The 16,008-nt window shown below is 40.8% G+C and overlaps 7 protein-coding genes across 7 annotated transcripts; 3 read left to right on the forward strand and 4 right to left on the reverse strand.

Moving 5' to 3' along the window:
- Window positions 1-421: 421 nt before the first annotated feature.
- LOC115626125 lies at window positions 422-1,352 on the reverse strand. The gene is made up of 3 exons (XM_030521379.1): window positions 1,210-1,352; window positions 945-1,146; window positions 422-882 (listed from the first exon to the last, which is right to left on the reverse strand). The coding sequence occupies exons 1-3, from the start codon at window positions 1,312-1,314 to the stop codon at window positions 443-445; spliced, it is 747 nt and encodes a 248-aa protein (XP_030377239.1). The 5' UTR covers window positions 1,315-1,352; the 3' UTR covers window positions 422-442.
- Window positions 1,353-1,473: 121 nt separating this feature from the next.
- LOC115625986 (asparagine synthetase domain-containing protein CG17486) lies at window positions 1,474-3,379 on the forward strand. Its single transcript, XM_030521232.1, has one exon. It carries the CDS (start codon window positions 1,510-1,512, stop codon window positions 3,208-3,210), a length of 1,701 nt encoding a protein of 566 aa, XP_030377092.1. The 5' UTR covers window positions 1,474-1,509; the 3' UTR covers window positions 3,211-3,379.
- LOC115625985 (protein nessun dorma) lies at window positions 3,236-5,558 on the reverse strand. The gene is made up of 4 exons (XM_030521231.1): window positions 5,270-5,558; window positions 4,324-5,213; window positions 3,590-4,218; window positions 3,236-3,529 (listed from the first exon to the last, which is right to left on the reverse strand). The coding sequence occupies exons 1-4, from the start codon at window positions 5,412-5,414 to the stop codon at window positions 3,376-3,378; spliced, it is 1,818 nt and encodes a 605-aa protein (XP_030377091.1). The 5' UTR covers window positions 5,415-5,558; the 3' UTR covers window positions 3,236-3,375.
- A 338-nt stretch (window positions 5,559-5,896) lies between these two features.
- Window positions 5,897-6,665, forward strand: LOC115625908 (transcription initiation factor TFIID subunit 13). Its single transcript, XM_030521139.1, has 2 exons — window positions 5,897-6,488; window positions 6,552-6,665. Exons 1-2 carry the CDS (start codon window positions 6,104-6,106, stop codon window positions 6,572-6,574), a joined length of 408 nt encoding a protein of 135 aa, XP_030376999.1. The 5' UTR covers window positions 5,897-6,103; the 3' UTR covers window positions 6,575-6,665.
- LOC115625907 (pyridine nucleotide-disulfide oxidoreductase domain-containing protein 1) lies at window positions 6,605-8,083 on the reverse strand. The gene has a single exon (XM_030521138.1). The coding sequence runs from the start codon at window positions 8,081-8,083 to the stop codon at window positions 6,662-6,664; it is 1,422 nt and encodes a 473-aa protein (XP_030376998.1). The 3' UTR covers window positions 6,605-6,661.
- A 656-nt stretch (window positions 8,084-8,739) lies between these two features.
- Window positions 8,740-9,710, reverse strand: LOC115625846 (28S ribosomal protein S18b, mitochondrial). The gene is made up of 3 exons (XM_030521049.1): window positions 9,599-9,710; window positions 9,185-9,524; window positions 8,740-9,128 (listed from the first exon to the last, which is right to left on the reverse strand). Exons 2-3 carry the CDS (start codon window positions 9,469-9,471, stop codon window positions 8,789-8,791), a joined length of 627 nt encoding a protein of 208 aa, XP_030376909.1. The 5' UTR covers window positions 9,472-9,524; window positions 9,599-9,710; the 3' UTR covers window positions 8,740-8,788.
- Window positions 9,711-9,910: 200 nt separating this feature from the next.
- Window positions 9,911-15,139, forward strand: LOC115625845 (transmembrane protein 189). The gene is made up of 7 exons (XM_030521048.1): window positions 9,911-10,016; window positions 10,367-10,486; window positions 13,526-13,739; window positions 14,004-14,215; window positions 14,284-14,502; window positions 14,562-14,731; window positions 14,789-15,139. Exons 3-7 carry the CDS (start codon window positions 13,529-13,531, stop codon window positions 14,877-14,879), a joined length of 903 nt encoding a protein of 300 aa, XP_030376908.1. The 5' UTR covers window positions 9,911-10,016; window positions 10,367-10,486; window positions 13,526-13,528; the 3' UTR covers window positions 14,880-15,139.
- The last annotated feature ends 869 nt before the right edge of the window (window positions 15,140-16,008 follow it).

Raw genomic sequence — 16,008 nt, forward strand, 5'->3', positions numbered from 1 at the left:
GATTTTCGCAAATTTTTTGAATACCAATTGCGGAAGAGTTTTGCAATTTCTAATTATAGATTCGTACCATTTTCAGAAGTTCAAACGGCTTTTTTTACAAAGAAGGTAAAGAAAGACCAACAAATAAAAATTTACTGAGTATGGAATAGTTAAATGCATATTAATATTAACTTAGATGTGATCCAACCAACTTCATTTATTATATGTAGTGTTTTGTTTGCCATTACATTTCAATGTTTTATTTTATGTTTGTAAGAATTTATAGTCCATATTTTATTTATTTATATAGCATAGCTCTTTGCGGATAAGTAGTATATAAATCATGATATTAATAAGTAAATTTTGTACCAATGCTTAATAAAAGTCTTATTAACTAGCTACACAGAAATATATATATGAACCCGAATAAAACTAATATTTATTTACTTGATGCACGCATGCTTTATTCCAACGGATCATTGTCATCATTGTTTGAAACAGATTTATTTAGAATTCCAACAGAAAATCTATGTTTACGAGCCGCCTGCGCCAACTCCAACTTCTCTAGCTCATAGTTACGCTCAATTTCCTGTTTCTTTATTTCATATAGCTTATTGAACTTATAACGTTCAAATTGTAAGCGCTTCCATTCAAGTCGGAGCAGTGCTTTTTCTGTTTCCTGCACTGGAACTTCATTCTGGAGGCGTTGTGGTGTTGCTCCTATATTTTCATAGTACTGGTTTATAGATGGACTGCTTAACGTTGCTATTACTTCTTTTTTTTGTTTTACAGGCGTTAATAACGAATCGCCCTCGGATACAGTTTCAGCATCAACTGTGAAGAGCTCATTGGCAAATAGTTTTTCAAGTAAAGAGAAGTGTGGACACATTTTCTTAACCTGCACTGCAAGGATAACATTAACAGATGAATTCATGAAATATGAACTATTTTAGTTGACTACTTACCATCAATCTCAAGCTGATTTAAATCATCATAAGCATCATCATTTGAGCCATTCGTGGACATCAGTCTTATCCAATTCTCAGTCTTAAAATATAAATCCTTGAGCTGGCGTACCTTGGCTTTGATTAGGTCCCAGCGTATTGGATCTACCTTAATCTTGGTCGCAGTTATTAACTTTTTGTAGTATGTGCTTGCAGTGGGTTTCTAAAGCAGGCATTATTTAATAAGCTTTTGTTGATACAACAAACAGCAAAACAAAAACACTACCTCTATTTCAGGATGCATAAGCAAATAGTCAAGGAGGTGGCGAGTTTCGGTGTAGCCCCATCTTTTGGATGCCTCGAAATTATTTTTGGGCTTTGCTTTGTTCATTATTTATTTAAAATAGCGCTTTTTTATAAATCCTCACCCAATTCTTTCTTGCTGTTTAAATGGTATTGCCACTTAGGCAATGGCAAAATGGTCGATACATTTCGTTGCTATCGATATTAGCGTGAGACGATTCTCTTCTAGGAATCCAAAAATTGTAAAGTATATTATGTGCAATTGAAATGTGAGTATATTGAAATGTGTGGAATTTTTTGTGCCGTCGGCAATGACAATTTGGAGTGCCGTCTACACAGAGAGTTACAGTTACTTCTCCAGAGTCGCGGCCCAAATGCTCACGAGAAGCTGCAATTGGACTCCGTACTCCTTGCCGGCTATGTTTTGTGGCAACAGGGAAGTTGTGGACCACAGAAGCAACCAATAGTCCTGGGGAACTGGGCGGTTCTCTTCAATGGAGATTTTTACAATGTGGATGAGAAGTCAACCAGCATCTCAGACAGTGCTTGGTTAGCGGAAAAAGTGGCGCAATGCAAAGGAGATGACGAACTACTATCGCTTCTGCAGCAACTAGAGGGACCTTATTGCCTATTGATGTACAATAGGGATGAGAGGGTTCTGTATTTTGGGCGCGATGCGCTGGGTCGGAATTCACTTATCATTGAGCGACAACCAAATGGATTGAACTTGTTGAGCACTTCGTGCTATTTGAATCCTGAGGTGGTGTCGCTGGAATTGCCGCCGCTGGGCCTCTATAAATTGCATGTTGATAATATAAGCCAGTGCATACTGTATCCTTGGCAAACGCTGAACGAAGGTGCATTGAAACAACTACAGAATTTAGAGGAGGCAATGCATTGGAAAATTTGTCTGCAGTCGAAGCTCATTGCGCCCAAATGGCTGCTTAGTACGGTGGCAATTGAGGCCTTTGACTTTTATAAGCACTGCACAGATGTCTTCAACGACCAGCTATATGCCAATTTGTTGAATTTGCCAGCTGTATCCCAGACTCTTGACCGATTCGACGCTTTGTTACGTCGATCGGTGGCTGCCAGAGTGACGTTCACAGCACCGCTTTGTCGTGATTGCTTGGAGACTCAGGAGTTGATAGGCACGCAATGCTCGCACGCAAAGATATCTGTGCTTTACTCCGGCGGCATCGATTGCAGCATTTTGGCGCTGTTGGCAAATGAATTTGTGCCGGCCGGCGAGCCCATCGAGCTCATTAATGTAGCTTTTGAGAGTGTTGCTGCCGCACGGGAGGATTGGAATGTCCCCGATCGTCAGACTGCGCATCTGTCGTTTATTGAACTGAAACGCCTATGTCCAAAACGTAGCTGGAATTTGTTGGAAGTGAATGTAAAACGGACAGAGCTACAACAAAAGCTCGCTACGCGCATCAATCAGCTTATTTATCCGCTACAAACCGTCCTGGATGAGTCCATTGGCTGTGCATTTTGGTTTGCCGCAAATGCCGTCGAGTCCACAGCACGCGTTGCCCTACTGGGCAGTGGCGCCGATGAGCTCTTCGGTGGTTACATTCGGCATCGCAACGCCTATCGCAGATGTCTTGCTGACGTCAACGACGAACAAAAGCGTCAGGAGGCTGTGCTGCAGGAGCTTGAGCTGGATTGGCAGCGCATATCGGCGCGTAATTTGGCTCGGGATGATCGAATAATAGCCGACAGCGGGAAAACAGCTCGTGCTCCATTCATTGAGGAACATTTGGTGCAATTTGTGCGCTCATTGCAGCCACAACAACGTTCCTGCTTTCGCTTGCCGGAGGGTGTGGGCGATAAGCTTTTCCTAAGGCTCTACGGTTATCGTTTGGGATTGCGGGATGCGGTGCTATTAAAGAAGCGCGCTATACAGTTCGGATCGCGGATTGCGGACAAGAAGCAGCAAGCCCAACAGCATTCGCAATACCTCAGATTTGGAAGATAGTAACGGTCTAAGAAGTGAATAGCTCTACTGGAAACTCCCTTTCTATTTGAGAGCGTTTGTATATTTATTGAAATAAGCATGAAATTATTGTGTATATATCAGACGAGAGCTCCTAACTTAAAATATAAATGCATTGCTTTTGATACCTTAATAACAAGCTCAAATCTAATTGATATTCTCTTTATTCTCGCCGGCCAGATCGTCCTCAAGCAGACATTTATACGTGCGCTTCGATAGCTGGTCTGATTCGTTTAGAACTCGCACATTTCGCTGGCAGTTCCTAAATTCACAGCTGCCCATCAAATTACTTTTATTGTAGCTGCCAAATTGATGAGAATATGAATAATAAGGTGTTTAAAATATTTTAGCCCTTACTCACCTTTTTAGATCAATGTACCGCGCCAGCGTCATCGTCTTCTCACTGCTATCAGGCAGCTGATAATTATCAGCCAAAATGCCGAATTTGCAATCTTTAAAAAGGCAATTACTTCCCTGCAAATTCACAACAACCGACTTGTCCAACACCTCTAAGCCCGTAGTGCACTTCTTCAGCTTAACATCGTTAAACTCTGCGCTGGACTGTGCTTGCAGAGAAACACCGACTGCAAAGCTTTCAATCACACAGCCCTGTAGGAGGAGCTTGGCCTGCGGCATACAAACAATGCCCTCCTGGGTGCTGGAACATCCATCCCCGATAAGGCGACAGCCATCTAGAAGTAGCGTTCCAGCACGCAAAAGAATGCCGCGACGCACATTTCGACAATCGAGCAGTAAATGCGACAAAGTGTAATCGCCATCTATAACCATCAGAATACTGTCCTCATCACTGGAGGAGACAGTGGCCAGTTTATCGTTTGGTGTCTTCTCCGTTTCGGCCAAAACAGCGGCGCCTGGCTCAACTAAGCCCTTAATGCTGCCATTATCGTTGAGATGTTCCAGGAACTTAATGGTGTGCAGACCGGGTGCGAGCAAAATATTGTCATTGGGCTTGCAAATGCTCAGTACGTCCTGCGGAAAGGCATAGTAAGATACATTTTAGAGTGGCGTAGGTCTGCAGTTTAGTTTTAAAGCAACTGTAGACATTAGACATTAAATCTTTGTGATTAAACGCACCTGTAAGTTATTCCCCAATTGCACCAAAGTTTCTGGCCTCACATACTGCTTGGCCAGCGTTAGAAGGTCTAGCTGTTGGCTTAGCTCGCTAGGCTGCGTGACCAAATAGCAAGTGTGGGCATCGTTTCTTAAGTTGTCCGCATTGCCAGATCCGCGGTGCAGCAGCTGACGCTTTAAGGTATGCGATTGCAGCTCACTGTAGGCACGACGCATCTCTGGATTCTCAAGTATCTCGAATTCGCTACGAATGATGGCTAGACGCAGATGTAGGCACATTAAATCGGTTACTGGCAAGTTGGATTTGTTTAAGCTGATATTAGCCTGCTTTTGAGATGGGGAATTGGTGGTACGTTTAGATTTAGCGCCACCTGCATTATCGCTTAGTGCCAGTGCTTCGTCTTCACTCTCCTCCTCGGCGTCGCTGAGGTCCAGCTCAAGAAACTCCAGGCGCTGCTGAATGTAACGCGCTTCCATCAGCAATGTACGTATATGCAAAGCCAGTGTGCGTGGCAGTTTGTTCTTGCTCAGATCACACGCCAGTTGAATTCGCGCCTGCAAATGCATTTGCACCCAATCGCGATCGTCATCGTGATCCTTGTCCCACGGCAGCCAGACGTGCGTGTAGAAGAAACGCAAGCGATCGATGCACTCCGCTGTTGTATCCACATTTAATGCTGAATTCTCCTGCTGCAAGGTGGGCCACAGCTCGATGAGCGACACCTCATTCCGTTCCGGCAGGTGCACATCATTGTCCTGCACAGCGGTCACACAAAAAACCGCCTTCAGTTCGTCAAATATGACCTGATCGACGCTCCCATATACAATAGTTGGATAGCGCAGCTTTAGGTCTTCGCAAATGACGCGTGGTATTTTCCAAATTGCCTGCCAGCCTATTTTTTTTGTAGCATTTATTTTTTGCTTCTGTGTGTGTCTGTGACGCGCTTACCTGCTGGCTCAATTTGTAGCTCCACAAAGGACTTCCACTCGGATCTTACCTGTGAGGCTGGCATCACGGCCCCATCCCATGATAGGACAGCCTCGGCCTCCCTAAGGCGTTCCAAGAAGGATTTGTCAAATGTGTAAACATCCATTACACACAACTTTCTAAATAGCGCGTTTCCTGACAAGCGTTCGAATTTGAAATGTGGTGATTGGGCTGATAGCTGTTAAAGCAACCCTGATATCGAAACTTGACAGTGATACCAATGCCGTGGAGTCTAGCTCTTGTATTGGGACGTTTTGTGCTATTCTATTTTGAATGCAATTTGGTATGCTTAACACAATATATAGCCCTCGTAGAATTAAGTATTTGGAAACGCTCCACTGCGGCGATGACTATGACCGCTGCTACATCCCTACGAAAAAAAAACTGTGGTTTGTGGCTTGCGACAGGTGGCAGTATTGTGCCCCAGCTGTTTGTTGTATGCGCGACTGTTGCCAGGGCTGCCAATTTTGCTAACTGGCTTATCGATAAATTATATTTTTGTTTATGTATTCGCAAATATTTTTTATTATTCGGCCTATTTAATATTAAAAGGTTGGAATATAAACGTAAATATAACAATATAACCCTTGATCGCATTTTTAAGGCTACAAGACATTACTCGGCACTACAAATATAAAATATTTATCTTAGGTCGAAGAATTCAATTTATACGGAGTACATATTCACAATACTGAAAGAAATTGATATAAATATTTAAAGAAAAACAATAAAGAGCAAATACAATTATCTGGTTGGATATTGAAGTAACTTAAAATTGAATAAAAAAATTAACAAATGGCTGCGAGCGCCCCAGATGAGCATTTCGAAACCACTGAGTTTGACGAGGATGCTGAAGACGAGCAATTCGTTGCGATGGCCACGAATGCAGGCCGCAAGCGCCTTTTTAGCAAGGAGCTGCGCTGCATGATGTTCGGTTTTGGCGACGACAAAAATCCCTATACAGAAACAGTCGATCTGCTCGAAGATCTGGTGATTGAGTACATAACCGAAACTACGCATCGCGCCATGGAAATTGGACGCACAGGACGTGTGCAGGTGGAAGATATTATATTTCTGGTGCGGAAGGATCCACGGAAATATGCACGCGTCAAGGACTTGCTGACCATGAATGAGGAATTGAAGAAGGCACGCAAAGCGTTCGATGAAATTAAATATGTTGGTGAGTATTTGAAATATCATGAAAGAAATTATTGTATTAATTGGTTTCTATTTTCGTTGACAGGCACTGAGGGTAAGACCAAATAGTTCATCACACCCTAGTAATAAAAATAGTAATGTAATGCTTATACAAATTTAATAAATAACTAATTTAATTATCAACGATTTTACAAATCAATCAAAATAGTCTTCAATGTCTATGTTTGGGTCTAGTATATTTTCAAATGGCGACAAGTCGATGGCATTTAATATCAGATTCTCGCAAGTCTCGGCCAGATCGGTATCACCAATCAGTATAGCACCGCGCAATCGGCCGTTCTGCAGAACAAACTTGATGTATTCCTTGTTTGGCGTGCAACGTAGCAACAGCTCATAGTCGCGACCTAATCCTTGTCCGTTGAAGCGGCCCATCAGCACGACGGGGAAGCCAAAGAGTTGTGTCACATGCCCGAAAAGTTCGAAGCAGAAATCCTGATAGATCGTCTCGCCCTCAAAAGCGGCCGCCATGCTGCGTCCTGCCATCCCACCCATTTGTCGGGCCTGCGTCCAAAGCCGCATCTGAAACCAATGCTCTGCCGGCGGCCAATTTGCTGAACATACGTCACCAGCCGCATACACGTCGGTCAGGTTTGTGCGCATCATTTCGTCTACAGCAATGCCGCCATCAGCAGCAAGTGTTAGTGGCAAATCGGTGGCAAAGTCATGACGCGGCTCAACCCCCGTTGCCGAGACTAGAAAATCACAGTTTATTTGCTCCATTCTGCCGTCTTCATAGCGAAGCGTAACACGCAGTCCGTTTTCCAGTAATTCGTGTCGGTCTATGTACGATTTATAATAGATCTTGGGCAGTCGATGCTCGCCACCAGCCTGACCACACAAGTCGTAACTGCGATGCCAGTCGGGACCCAGAGCGGCGCCGCGTTTTTTTTGCTGCTCCTGCTCCGTTGGCACCATTTCACTGTAGCGCATTCGTTTGAGCACCGTAGACGGCGCCGGCTTGGCAGCCGCCTCTTCCTTGCCCTGCTGCGAAATTTGAAAGAATTCGGCTGCTCCTGGATCAACAAACGTGGCCGATATGTGATTATCCTTGATTACCCAATGCACGTTTACGTCGTGTAGTTCGTATGCCAATTCACTGGCAATGCCGCCGTTGCCCAGGATGAGCACATCCTTCGCATTGCCCAGTAAACGCTGTAGTTGCAGCACGGAGTCAGTGTCCCGTATGCCCACAACACGTTCGTATTTCTGCACCTGCTCCCCAGCAAATAACCTCGGCGCTCCTCCAGTGCACAGGCAGAGATAACGATACGTGATTTTCTTGCCACCTTTCGTCCGCACCCAATGCTGTGTGGCATTTACTTCCAACAACTGATCGACAATGGTGCCAATTCCACTGCTCATGTCATCGACGCACTTCTCACGCACATCAAATTGGTGCAGATATCTGGCAATGGGAACCAGATTGGTGACTGTCTTCACAATACTGGACTCGGTGACTAGCAAAATGGAAGCAGCAGGGCAACAAATCGCCAATGTTTCGGCGCAAGTGACGCCCGCAATTCCGCCACCAACGACCAGGAAGGTGGTCTCAGTCATTATTGAATATTATCAACAAAAACAATGTGTATTTCATCAGAGAAAACTATTGAGTAAGCGCATTTCTCGAGCTAACATGACTTTTAAATACCCTATTCGGTAAAATAAATAAATAATAATAATTATACAACTAAAGCTTATTAAGTGCCAATTTAATTTGTATATTTTTTTGACTTAATAGCCTTTTGATGCGAAGGATGGCTTCACTTAGGTGCCTCGTATGAGAAGCGCAGAGGAGGGCCGACTTTTGAATTTAATTTCCAAATATTATTTTGTATTTATTTTATTTTTTGGGCTGTTGATGCAAGAGTAGTAACTTCGCTTAGGTGGCTCCATGAGAAGCGCAGAGGAGGGCTGTCTTTTTAATTTAATTTCAAAAACAATTTTTTTTTAAATTTTGTTTGGGCTGTTGATGCTAGAGTAGTGGCTTCGCTTAGGTGCTTCGTTTCAGAAGCGCAGAGGAGGGTCATTTTTTAAAATAAAATTAACAAAATATATTTTTTTATCAAACAAACAAAATTGCGACCTGCTTAATTATATTTTTCAGTTTTTTGTCTGTCTTTTGGGCAGAGTATTGAACAGCTGTGCTCTTGACTCTGAACAGCTGTGCTCTTGGCTCTGAACAGCTGTGATGGAACCAAAAAATCAATAGGTGATTTGGTTAAAAGAGCAACTTTAATAGAAAACAAAAATACAGTGTAACTTTTAAGGCTTTTTGGGAGCTGTCTCCTCCGTCTTCCCATAGTATTCGCTGTAGTCGTACTCCCGGAAAGGCACATCGTAGGTCAACAAACCGTAGTCGCGTGCGCGCTCCACTGCCACCAGCAACTTAAAATGGCTTTTCTGGCACAGACCCGTCTTGGAGTAGCTTAAAACCTGACCACTCTGCGGCGATATGAACTGTTTTATCAGATCTGTGTTGCGATGATCCAGCACAAGGTACTCATCCCGGCAGATGGGGCAGGGATTGCCGGTAGAGATTTTGCCCTGTCGTATGCATGTCTTGCGAGTTTTTCTCGGCGCAAACATGCCCTTGTGGTTACGTCTTTGAGGAAAATTAAAATTTAGTATTTAGAGGAGAGTCCATATTGGAACACTTACCGGTATTGCACCCACACAAAATCGTCACCATAGGTTTGCTTGTAAGCAGCGCTCTTTAAATAGCGCATCGAGGTTTCAACTGGTATAACTTTGGTTCGATCATTCGCATCAAGTTTCTGCTCTGCAGCAGCATCCTGTTCAACGTCCTCGGCTGCTGTTTCTGCTTCCGCTTCGGCTGCAACTGCTTTACATTGTAGCGCGCTGGCTGTATGCAGAGCGTAGCGATTCTGTGGGCTGCGTGCGATGAGAGATAGCGCATTGTAAATACCACGCGTTATTGGCAACATTTTCCCTCTTTCCTTTCAGTTTATTGTTTAATTTATAATAAGGCGACGTAACACTAAAAAAAAATGTGTTGTTGGTGAGCGGTGCAGAGAAAATGGTAACTCTGTGCAGATAAGAACACAAACTCACTGCTATGGCACGCAAGCAATATAAAAAGCTTGTTGCTGTGGCACGTAAGCATAATATGTGCTCATACACGTAAAAATAAGTTGTGGTAGTTTAAAATGATGAAGAAACTTAATTGGTTTTGAATTCCTTGCCAAAATTTTAAATGTTTTTTTTTTCAATTAAATCCAACAATAATAAATTTCGGCCCCCAGAGAACTCCATTCAAGCACGAGGACACCGCTGTACCGCTGCGCGTAACGGTTAAAGCTCACACCCGTACGCACAGGCTACGGCCCATGAATGAAAAGCTTCGTCAGTTGCTGGGAATTTCAATTGCAGTTGCGGCCCGAATTTACTAGCGAAGACTACGTTGTTGGCGCTGCAGACTGGCGAGTAGCGTCGAATATCACGCTGTGGCAATATTAAATCACGTGCATATGTAAATCATTTATTTACGGTAGTGTAGTGTCGTAGCTTACGCTTCTTTTCAACAATTACGTTAACGTGGCTCTGCAAGTGCATGTGTGTGCAAGTAAAGGGAGTTGCCGTTATATACATACATACATACGTAGTTGGTAATTCACCGATATGCATTGTTTTGGTTTCGTGTGTTTGTAAAAAAACTAAGTTTTTTCTTCGTCGTTTTAATCAATATTTGAGTCGAGCATTTAATTTTAATTGTTTCAAAGCCATAAGCAAAACCTACACAAGACCATGTACATGTGTATGCATGTGGGTTTGTACATACGTATGTATGTATGTATGTACATTCTTTATTTTTTTTTGTAGGTGCCGTGTTGTCGCCACTGCTGCCGCTTTCAAAGCAAAAACAACAACGGGAAAACTAACAAGCACGCCGCAATTCGCCGTTACTTGCCCGCTAACAGCACACGCACACATCAACAAAGGGTGAGTAAAGTATTATAGTAAATGTTTGTTTGGCTTTGAATATCTAAATAAATGAGTAATTATTATTTGTACATACATTTGCACATATGTATGTACATATATACATAATATGTATTTTACTTAAATACATACATACATATGTACATAAGATGCATATTTGTTTGCATTTTTGCGCCTGTCGTTATTAATAGTATGAAGACAGCTTGCCTACTGGTGAAATCTTATCAAACTTTGCAAAAGTAACTAAACTATAAATAATCCGCTGCTGCCGCCTCGATGATTTGTAAAATCCGCGTGCAATCCAATAAAACTAGATAGTGTGGTCTTTAAAAATAAAACCGTTCGAAAGGCAAAAACAATTTGCGTTAAAAGGGCACCTTACATCGCCAAGACTTGCGTCAACCAAGAACAACATTCAACCTGTCCCAAATTGAATACAAATGTGTATGTATGTATATACACAGCCCCCACTCCTTGATAAGGAGTTGTTGTTATTGTTGGACTGACATTTCGCGTTATAAATTGGTTTTTCCCTTACTGCGCCCCACGAAACCGTTACTTTGGTCTAAATTAGTACCTGTTGGTTATGCGCCCTTTTTTATGTCTCCACAAAAGCAACAAACAAAAATGGGCGACGGAGGAACTGATGGTGTTGCGCCAAGTCACCTACACAAATACATTCATGCATATACATATGTATATAAGTATGTATATGTACATATACCCATAAGTAAATCGAAAGCTAGAGTCATAGTTTAAGTTTATTGATATTCAATTGGAAATTGGAAAAATGTACATACAAATATGTAGGTAATGCATAAAAATTTTTGTATTTGTTGGAATCTTATTTTAAAAATATATATATAAACATATATGTACATGTATGTATGTACGTTTGTTATAGTTGGAAATATTTATTTATTTTTTTTATCAAAAACTCTTGTCGATGAACAATTAGTTATTCAAATGGGCATTGGAACCTACATACATACAAGTACATACGTCAAAATTTATTGAAATTTTATTCAGAGCCTCAATTTTATTTATTCTCGGATAGCCCACTGCCACTGCCTTGGCCGAGCTGCATAAATAAAATGGAAATGTTTGCAATTTGGGAAGTCCTAAGCAGCTGGATTATAGGTTTTTCTTTGATGTAGGGCTTGAATCAGTGATAGCTCACGCATGTCTCGATTTTTAGGCAGTGTGCCTATTTATTCGCGTTCGTCAGTACATAAAACTAGCGTATATATGTACATACATTTATTCACACACATATCTATCAATATATGTATGTATAGTGATACATATAAACAATATATATTTATGTGTGTCTGTCTCGTTTTCGGCAGTTGTGATTAATGGGCTTTCGTCTACGTGTAGCCAACAGCCCTGCAAAGAATTTCATCGGCTTTTTCTAGACTAGCCTCTTGGGTGGTGTTTCTATAAGAATACATAATTTATTACTTCCTTAAAAGGTATAATTAATGTAATTATGTGTTTATGTTATGGCACAAAATAACTTGGAATGAGAAAAGGCCCTCCGTAGATGGAAATTTCAGAACAGGAATATGCTTTCCACTTTTACTGATGTAAATATGTTATTAATCTAATTACTATTTAATATCTTCATTATAAAAAGTACATGCTTTGAAATTTTTTTTTAAACTATCTATTTGAAAGTTAAATAGATATAAATGAACGTAAATGAACTAGTATAGTTTATATATTAAAAAGTTGTTTTGTTGATCATATGCTCAAAGTATTATTTTAACACATCGTGATTTATTTAATTAATTAAGAATAAAATGTTAATTTTGTTGCCCCTACCAACCCCCCCCCCCCCCCCACTTTTGAAAAATTCGAAAATAACGCTTTGTGTTTAACGGCCAATCTACCGCCTAATATTATTATTTGGCTGCATTGTTTAATCAATATTTGAAGAATTTTCTGAATTTCAGATAAATATTATAAAACCCCCGTTTAGGATTTATAAAGCTGGAAAATAAATAAGAAACTATTTATGTTTAATGTTTAATAATAAAAAGTATGCTCGATTTTCAAATGAATTATCAATTCTGAATAAAATGCGCAATGTTTTGTTAAATACTTACAAATCCAATTCCTGCCCCTTAAAAACAGCTGGGGCTACGATCTACGGTTGGTCAATGCTACTTGATCCCCACAGCCAATGGCTGTGCCCTATAATGCGTATATACCAATACACTCACATGAAATCTGGCTTTCATCGTATTCTGTTGGTTTCGAAGCCTGCTCATATAGTGTTCCCGTTCTAACGCACTGATTTGGTATTTAAATAACTGATATTTGCAACAAACGTATTTGTATGTTCGCAAATATCGCTGCTTCGATGTTATTGCATTGGAATTTATAGGTAAAAGGGGTCTCTTGCTTTTGGCCCGCCTAAAAGGAAAACTATTTAAATATCAATTTCCATAATTAAGGCGCCCTTAAGCCGCGCCTCAAAGGTGCCAAGGAGTTGAGCTAGCGAATACACGCCACTTTAACAACTCATTCAAGTTAACACTAGCACCCTGCGAGCGTTTTTCCTCAAAGCTCCCTGTAAATAAGCCCAAAATATTGCGTGACATATGACGGTGCGGACCATCCAACCAGCCACCCACCATGGCCTGCCGGGCGATTGCAGCCATGTTATGACATCAACATGTGCAGAGAGAGAGAGGTCAATGATTCTCAGACTAAGGCAGTCGGTTGGTTGGTCGGTTGGGTTTCAGGCAAATTGATTAGCCGTATTTGCGTTTCAACTGAAACTTTGGGTATGAAAAAATAAAGAGTTTTAAACATTTAGAAACTTAAAACTGACCTCGCCCTCAAGGTGTGCGCTTTCCCAGCTAGCTGGTTAATAATGTAAAGAGGCTACACATTCCACACATCAGCACCAACTGGGTTGGCATTGAAAGCGACAGACAGTAAGGGTCAGTCTCTTTCTCTGGCAACGACGTGGCGTTATTTAAGTTGCTTTAAAACTTTATTTTGTTTTGCATTATTCTACATTCGCAGACAATGTCAGTGAAAAGTGACGAGGAGATATTGGCCAACTCCATGTATGAGGATGATCCCAATGGTAATTCAGCGCCCACGACAACAGACGATCAGGAAGTGGAGCAACCGATGGTGCATAAAGCAACGACGCAGACAGGAACGCCAATCACATCACCACGCTGGGGTCCCCAAAACAAGGGAGCACAGGAGCTGGCCTCACTCTACAGTCCAGGTGCAGAAACTCACATCATTACATATTCAATTATTCTAAATGCGAACATAACCTTTCATTACTAGAAACATTAAAATGGAAAATTTGTTAAGCCAAAATGAAAATATTAGTTAAGTGTTCTTACAATTGAATATTTTGTCAGAATATACTTTACTACTTTTTGTTTTCCGTTTCTAATCATCTTAATGGTAGTTATTCCTATGAAAACTGAAAGCCTATGAAATAATAATACTTATTAATTGTTTTTTGGATTATTTTTTAAAGGTAAACGCGCACAAGAAATATTTTGCGTCTATGCCTGCCTTGGTCTGATGGCTCTTAATCTGATTCTGATTGTGAAGCACATGCGATGGGAGCGTATTAATGTGGCCTTCGTATCCGCTTTGTGTGGCATTATAACTGCCGATTTTGCTTCGGGATTAGTGCATTGGGCGGCAGATACGTGGGGTTCTGTGGACTTACCTTTGATAGGCAAGGTGCGTAGCCATTTAATAAACTAATTGAAATCAATTTAAAGCTCTTAATATCAATCTATCATTTACAGAACTTCTTGCGACCATTCCGAGAGCATCACTTGGATCCCACTTCTATAACGCGGCACGACTTCATCGAAACGAATGGCGACAACTTTATGGTGGGCATACCAATTCTGGGCTATTTGGCGCACTATTTCTACGTTAAATCTCCATACGAGATACAACAACATTTCGGTTGGATATCCTACGTGTTCCTGTGCTCTATATTTGTGGCTATGACCAACCAGGTAAGCAGGCTGTCTATTCAAGTGTTTTGCTGGTATCGACTCCAATCTTCCTTCTGCAGATTCACAAATGGTCGCATACGTATTGGGGCTTGCCCAAATGGGTTCAACTGCTGCAAAGCTGCCACATAATCCTGCCACGAAAGCATCATCGCATACATCACGTGGCGCCACATGAGACGTACTTTTGCATTACGACCGGTTGGCTGAATTGGCCGCTGGAGCGGATCAGGTGGGTTTGTTTTTCAAATAGATTTTTGTGCTTTCCTCACTTTTGAATCATTGGCAGATTCTGGTGCACCCTGGAGATTATAATTGAACATTTTACTGGCCTCAAGCCACGCGACGACGACATGAAGTGGGCCAAGAAGCTTACATAGCTGTGCTGCTGTTGACTGTACAGAACCCTCGGACCAAACTAATGTACAAAAAGGAGGATATCCCAAATTAGAAATCAACTACAGCAGTTAATAAGACATGGATAACTAAGGATAAGGAAATGATATTTGCACAACAAAGCCATAACTTATGAAGAAGGGAAAAGACCGAGAAGCTGACTATTTTAAAGTTAAATGTTTCTTGTGAATATTTGTGTATGCGTTGGTAATGTTTTTATAACGTCTCCTGTTGATTGTTGAAATTCTTGTGTTTTGTTATTTATCGAACAATTCTCTGCACACAAAACACACATCTTAGACATATATCTATATATATATATATATATATATATATATACAATTGTAAAATTGATCTCGCTATAAATTAAAATGATGTACTAATTTTGTCAAATCGAGTGAGCCTTATGTATTAAACACAAACTATTTAGCACAAGCTTTATTAAATAAGTTTTTATGTATGTATTTATACATTTTTATAAGCGACATATTTACGGAAAGACAATTTAATAATAATAACGCGCAGCTTTAAAGAAGGTTTAAGTATATTATGAACTAAGCGCTCCATGCAATCATGTCCAATGACTTGCCAATAATGCCTTAAAATCTACTTGAAGAATTATAAGCGTGAAGAGTGTATTCGATGTGCACTAGCATAAATTAAAATAAAAAAAGCGAAACAATTAGAAAGCACATTATGACACCACAAAGCGAAACTATTGTAGTGATGATTTTATAAACGAGCTTACAAAAATAAAAACAGAACTTGCAACTAGCTTCGCCCTTTATATATGTAAGTGTATTTAAACATTTTTATGCAAACAATTAATGTGAAAGTGTGATTGTTTTTCATTACTTGCCTCGTCTATACATATGTATATGTAGAATCTGAGTGCCAGAACTGCTGCATAAGAAACTTGTACTGTAATTCTAAGAGCAATATTTCTTGTGATTAAACAGCCGATCTAAACAATAAAATACAAGTCTTTTATTTACATTCTTTTAATACCCACACACCAACTTCTTTAAAACCGAAGGATTAATCGAAGGTGGCGATGTTCTTGTCCGAGACATGGGAATATCCAAAGATATGTTCGCAATGATACACAACTAT

This window comes from Scaptodrosophila lebanonensis, unplaced genomic scaffold, assembly GCF_003285725.1.
Source record: "Scaptodrosophila lebanonensis strain 11010-0011.00,11010-0021.00 unplaced genomic scaffold, SlebRS2 tig00000080-arrow-pilon, whole genome shotgun sequence".
In the NCBI taxonomy this organism is placed as follows: Eukaryota; Metazoa; Arthropoda; class Insecta; order Diptera; family Drosophilidae; genus Scaptodrosophila; species Scaptodrosophila lebanonensis.

What these genes read in the sequence shown, in the direction of transcription:
- LOC115625846 (XM_030521049.1), bottom strand. Translation starts at nt 9,471, where the DNA reads ATGTTGCCAATAACGCGTGGTATTTACAATGCGCTATCTCTCATCGCA. An exon ending in TTTGTGTGGGTGCAATACCG is followed by an intron (nt 9,129 to 9,184) that starts GTAAGTGTTCCA and finishes TTTTCCTCAAAG; the next exon opens with ACGTAACCACAAGGGCATGT.
- LOC115626125 (XM_030521379.1), bottom strand. Translation starts at nt 1,314, where the DNA reads ATGAACAAAGCAAAGCCCAAAAATAATTTCGAGGCATCCAAAAGATGG. An exon ending in TTATGCATCCTGAAATAGAG is followed by an intron (nt 1,147 to 1,209) that starts GTAGTGTTTTTG and finishes TGCCTGCTTTAG; the next exon opens with AAACCCACTGCAAGCACATA. An exon ending in AAATCAGCTTGAGATTGATG is followed by an intron (nt 883 to 944) that starts GTAAGTAGTCAA and finishes TTATCCTTGCAG; the next exon opens with TGCAGGTTAAGAAAATGTGT.
- LOC115625845 (XM_030521048.1), top strand. Translation starts at nt 13,529, where the DNA reads ATGTCAGTGAAAAGTGACGAGGAGATATTGGCCAACTCCATGTATGAG. An exon ending in GGCCTCACTCTACAGTCCAG is followed by an intron (nt 13,740 to 14,003) that starts GTGCAGAAACTC and finishes TATTTTTTAAAG; the next exon opens with GTAAACGCGCACAAGAAATA. An exon ending in ACTTACCTTTGATAGGCAAG is followed by an intron (nt 14,216 to 14,283) that starts GTGCGTAGCCAT and finishes TATCATTTACAG; the next exon opens with AACTTCTTGCGACCATTCCG.
- LOC115625985 (XM_030521231.1), bottom strand. Translation starts at nt 5,414, where the DNA reads ATGGATGTTTACACATTTGACAAATCCTTCTTGGAACGCCTTAGGGAG. An exon ending in AATTGGGGAATAACTTACAG is followed by an intron (nt 4,219 to 4,323) that starts GTGCGTTTAATC and finishes GCCTTTCCGCAG; the next exon opens with GACGTACTGAGCATTTGCAA. An exon ending in CGGTACATTGATCTAAAAAG is followed by an intron (nt 3,530 to 3,589) that starts GTGAGTAAGGGC and finishes TCAATTTGGCAG; the next exon opens with CTACAATAAAAGTAATTTGA.
- LOC115625986 (XM_030521232.1), top strand. Translation starts at nt 1,510, where the DNA reads ATGTGTGGAATTTTTTGTGCCGTCGGCAATGACAATTTGGAGTGCCGT.
- LOC115625908 (XM_030521139.1), top strand. Translation starts at nt 6,104, where the DNA reads ATGGCTGCGAGCGCCCCAGATGAGCATTTCGAAACCACTGAGTTTGAC. An exon ending in CGATGAAATTAAATATGTTG is followed by an intron (nt 6,489 to 6,551) that starts GTGAGTATTTGA and finishes TTTCGTTGACAG; the next exon opens with GCACTGAGGGTAAGACCAAA.
- LOC115625907 (XM_030521138.1), bottom strand. Translation starts at nt 8,083, where the DNA reads ATGACTGAGACCACCTTCCTGGTCGTTGGTGGCGGAATTGCGGGCGTC.